Source organism: Sporothrix brasiliensis, assembly GCF_000820605.1.
Source record: "Sporothrix brasiliensis 5110 chromosome Unknown Cont20, whole genome shotgun sequence".
Taxonomy (NCBI): Eukaryota; Fungi; Ascomycota; class Sordariomycetes; order Ophiostomatales; family Ophiostomataceae; genus Sporothrix; species Sporothrix brasiliensis.
In genome coordinates, this window is record NW_024467139.1 from 2,882,246 (window position 1) to 2,884,623 (window position 2,378).

General features: G+C 48.1%; 1 protein-coding gene across 1 annotated transcript; it reads right to left on the reverse strand.

Moving 5' to 3' along the window:
* Positions 1-615: 615 nt before the first annotated feature.
* On the reverse strand, positions 616-1,434 carry SPBR_07747 (uncharacterized protein; the record flags this gene model as incomplete). Its single annotated transcript, XM_040766001.1, has 1 exon — positions 616-1,434. One exon carries the CDS (start codon positions 1,432-1,434, stop codon positions 616-618), a length of 819 nt encoding a protein of 272 aa, XP_040616789.1.
* Positions 1,435-2,378: the final 944 nt, after the last annotated feature.

Sequence of the window (2,378 nt, forward strand, 5' to 3'; positions counted from 1 at the left end):
AGTCGCTACCGATTGTCTGAAATACAAACCTACATAAACCTGTATTCCTGTGCCATCGTTGCATACAATCCCACGCACCGTTACTTGTGTTGAGTACTCCTCGACCGTTACGCCTTATCATTCTCTCCCGAACACAAACCCTCTTGACTGATCACCAAGCAGAGCTGCTTCATTTCTGAGAAGTGCCTTTGTAACAGTGTGAACAATATGTCAACATAATAGTAAGGGGGTGATTGTGGCGTGTACAGGAATAAAAGTTCGTGTAGGTTTCTCAGACAAGCGGTAACGACCGAGTCTTTTATGTTTCACCGGGAGGAAGCCTAAGTCTTACATATCCATCTTCGTTCATTCCTGGTTTATACGAAAGTTCATTCCCCGTATAACGGCCGCGGCTGGGCCAGAAGGCGGCCGGCTACCGTTCATCTTACGACCGGCCAAGTCTTTAAATCGTGCGATACATCGAAGAATAAGTAAGGTAGCGTAGGAGGTCATTAAAAAGCACATAAGAGGAGAATATCAAGATAGATTAATTATGTACATAAAGGCCAAAACCGGCCAGGGGAAATGTCAAGGTAAAGCCCCTATCCAAAGATCTCCTACTCTGCCGGCGATAGATTACCAACGCAAAACACCAGGCTCGTCATACTGCTGCCACAGAGCCCGCTCTGCCGCCAGCTCTGTATCGTACTGTGGTATGGCTTCCTTCACGGCCGTGTACCAATCCAAACGTACGAAAGCATCAAAGAAGATCTTGGTGTATTCCCAGTACTCGGGATACCAGCCGGCAAACCCCCAGTCCACAATAGCGGCAATACGCTCATTACTGATAATAATATTGCGTGGGACGAGGTCTGCGTGTGTAAAGTGTGTTTTATAGCGTCTTGTGTGTACTTGGAACACAGTATCCCCGTAGGTTTTTTGTGTGGACTCGATAGGAATACCGCCGCGTAAAAACGTGTGGAATGCGTCGTGGCTTGTAAACGGTCCGAAGGTCTCTGGTCCGATACGGCCATCCGACAAGCCCTCCTTTGTGGACGTCGATGCAACAATGTCCTGCGGTGTTGGTGGAGGGAGGTTACGGAGCTGAGTAACCGCGTCGTGTAGGCCGGCTATAATAGCCTTCTTGGCGTCGTCTGTCAGGCCCGTCTTAAGCCATAGCTCGGCCAGACTAACGCCCTTAACAAACTCCATCTCAATGTAGATTCGCCCGTCAGACGCGGGATACGTGCGGAAGACTCTGGGCACGGGTATCGTAGTGTGCTTCCGCACGAACAAGAGCGCCTCTAGCTCGCATGGGTAGCAAGGGCCTTTGATGATGCGATGCGCGCTGACCTGGACGACATTGGGCACAAGACTCTTGAAGTATGCGCGGCCGAGGCGGAGGCGAGCGGAGAGGGGAAGCACCCAACAGATTGAGAACGAAGAGAATGCCATTATGGCATGACGGTGAGGGATATTGAGCGACAGGCACGCCAGCCGCGGGATGCTTGGTCGAAAGACCGCTTTTGGTCAAAGGCTGTTGGATGCATAAGGGTCGTATTCGTAAGACGGTAAGGGGACAGATAGGCCTAAAAGATTTGTAGGCCAAAGTACGTAATCACAGTTAATAAAGGTAGAGGGGCTCCCAGTAGCCCTTTACGGGAGTCTGGCATCACGCCAAGTCACGTGTCGCTTAGCTAAGCCATGTGACGGCTATATTAGACCTTTCCTCCGACCTTAAGTTCATATAGATAGTTTACAGAATCAACAATCATTCATCACATATATTATCATACTATTATTCAGGACCTACAACCACAGTACAGTATCTTGAATCGTGATACCCTCTTTCTTGTTCCGTTACCTGGTATCACGAAGCCAGTGACGTATACTGTTATGGATGGTTGTGGGATAGGTCTTTATAATAGATTAGTTGATGAAAAGTACTGGTTTTAAGGGCGAAGGTAGGTTGTGTATTATAACAGAGACTAATTCTTACCCCTTCTTTAAAGGGAAAAAGGGAGTCCTTTCTAAAGGGAAGAAGGGAGCCCTTTTATTTAAGGAGAAAGGCTTTTCGTTAACGTGGCGCTAGCGTGTGGCTAGGGACGAGCCATACCGCGTCTTGTTATGTAAGCCCAGTCACGTGATTCGTGGCCATAGGCCACGAATCGTTCATGACATATACGCTTATGCGTAACAGTTTTTTATTGTTACCGTCCTTCGGACGTAGACGGGTTTAAACCCGTCCTTTAAATAGGACTTTTTAAAGAAGGGAGGGTCTCGTCTTAATCCGACTCTACCTCGTTTACTGTCTCGTCGGATTCGGTCGCGACAACGTTAAAAGGATAGTTATTAAACGAGACGACGTTTAACGTATCGATATTCGACGTATCGACACT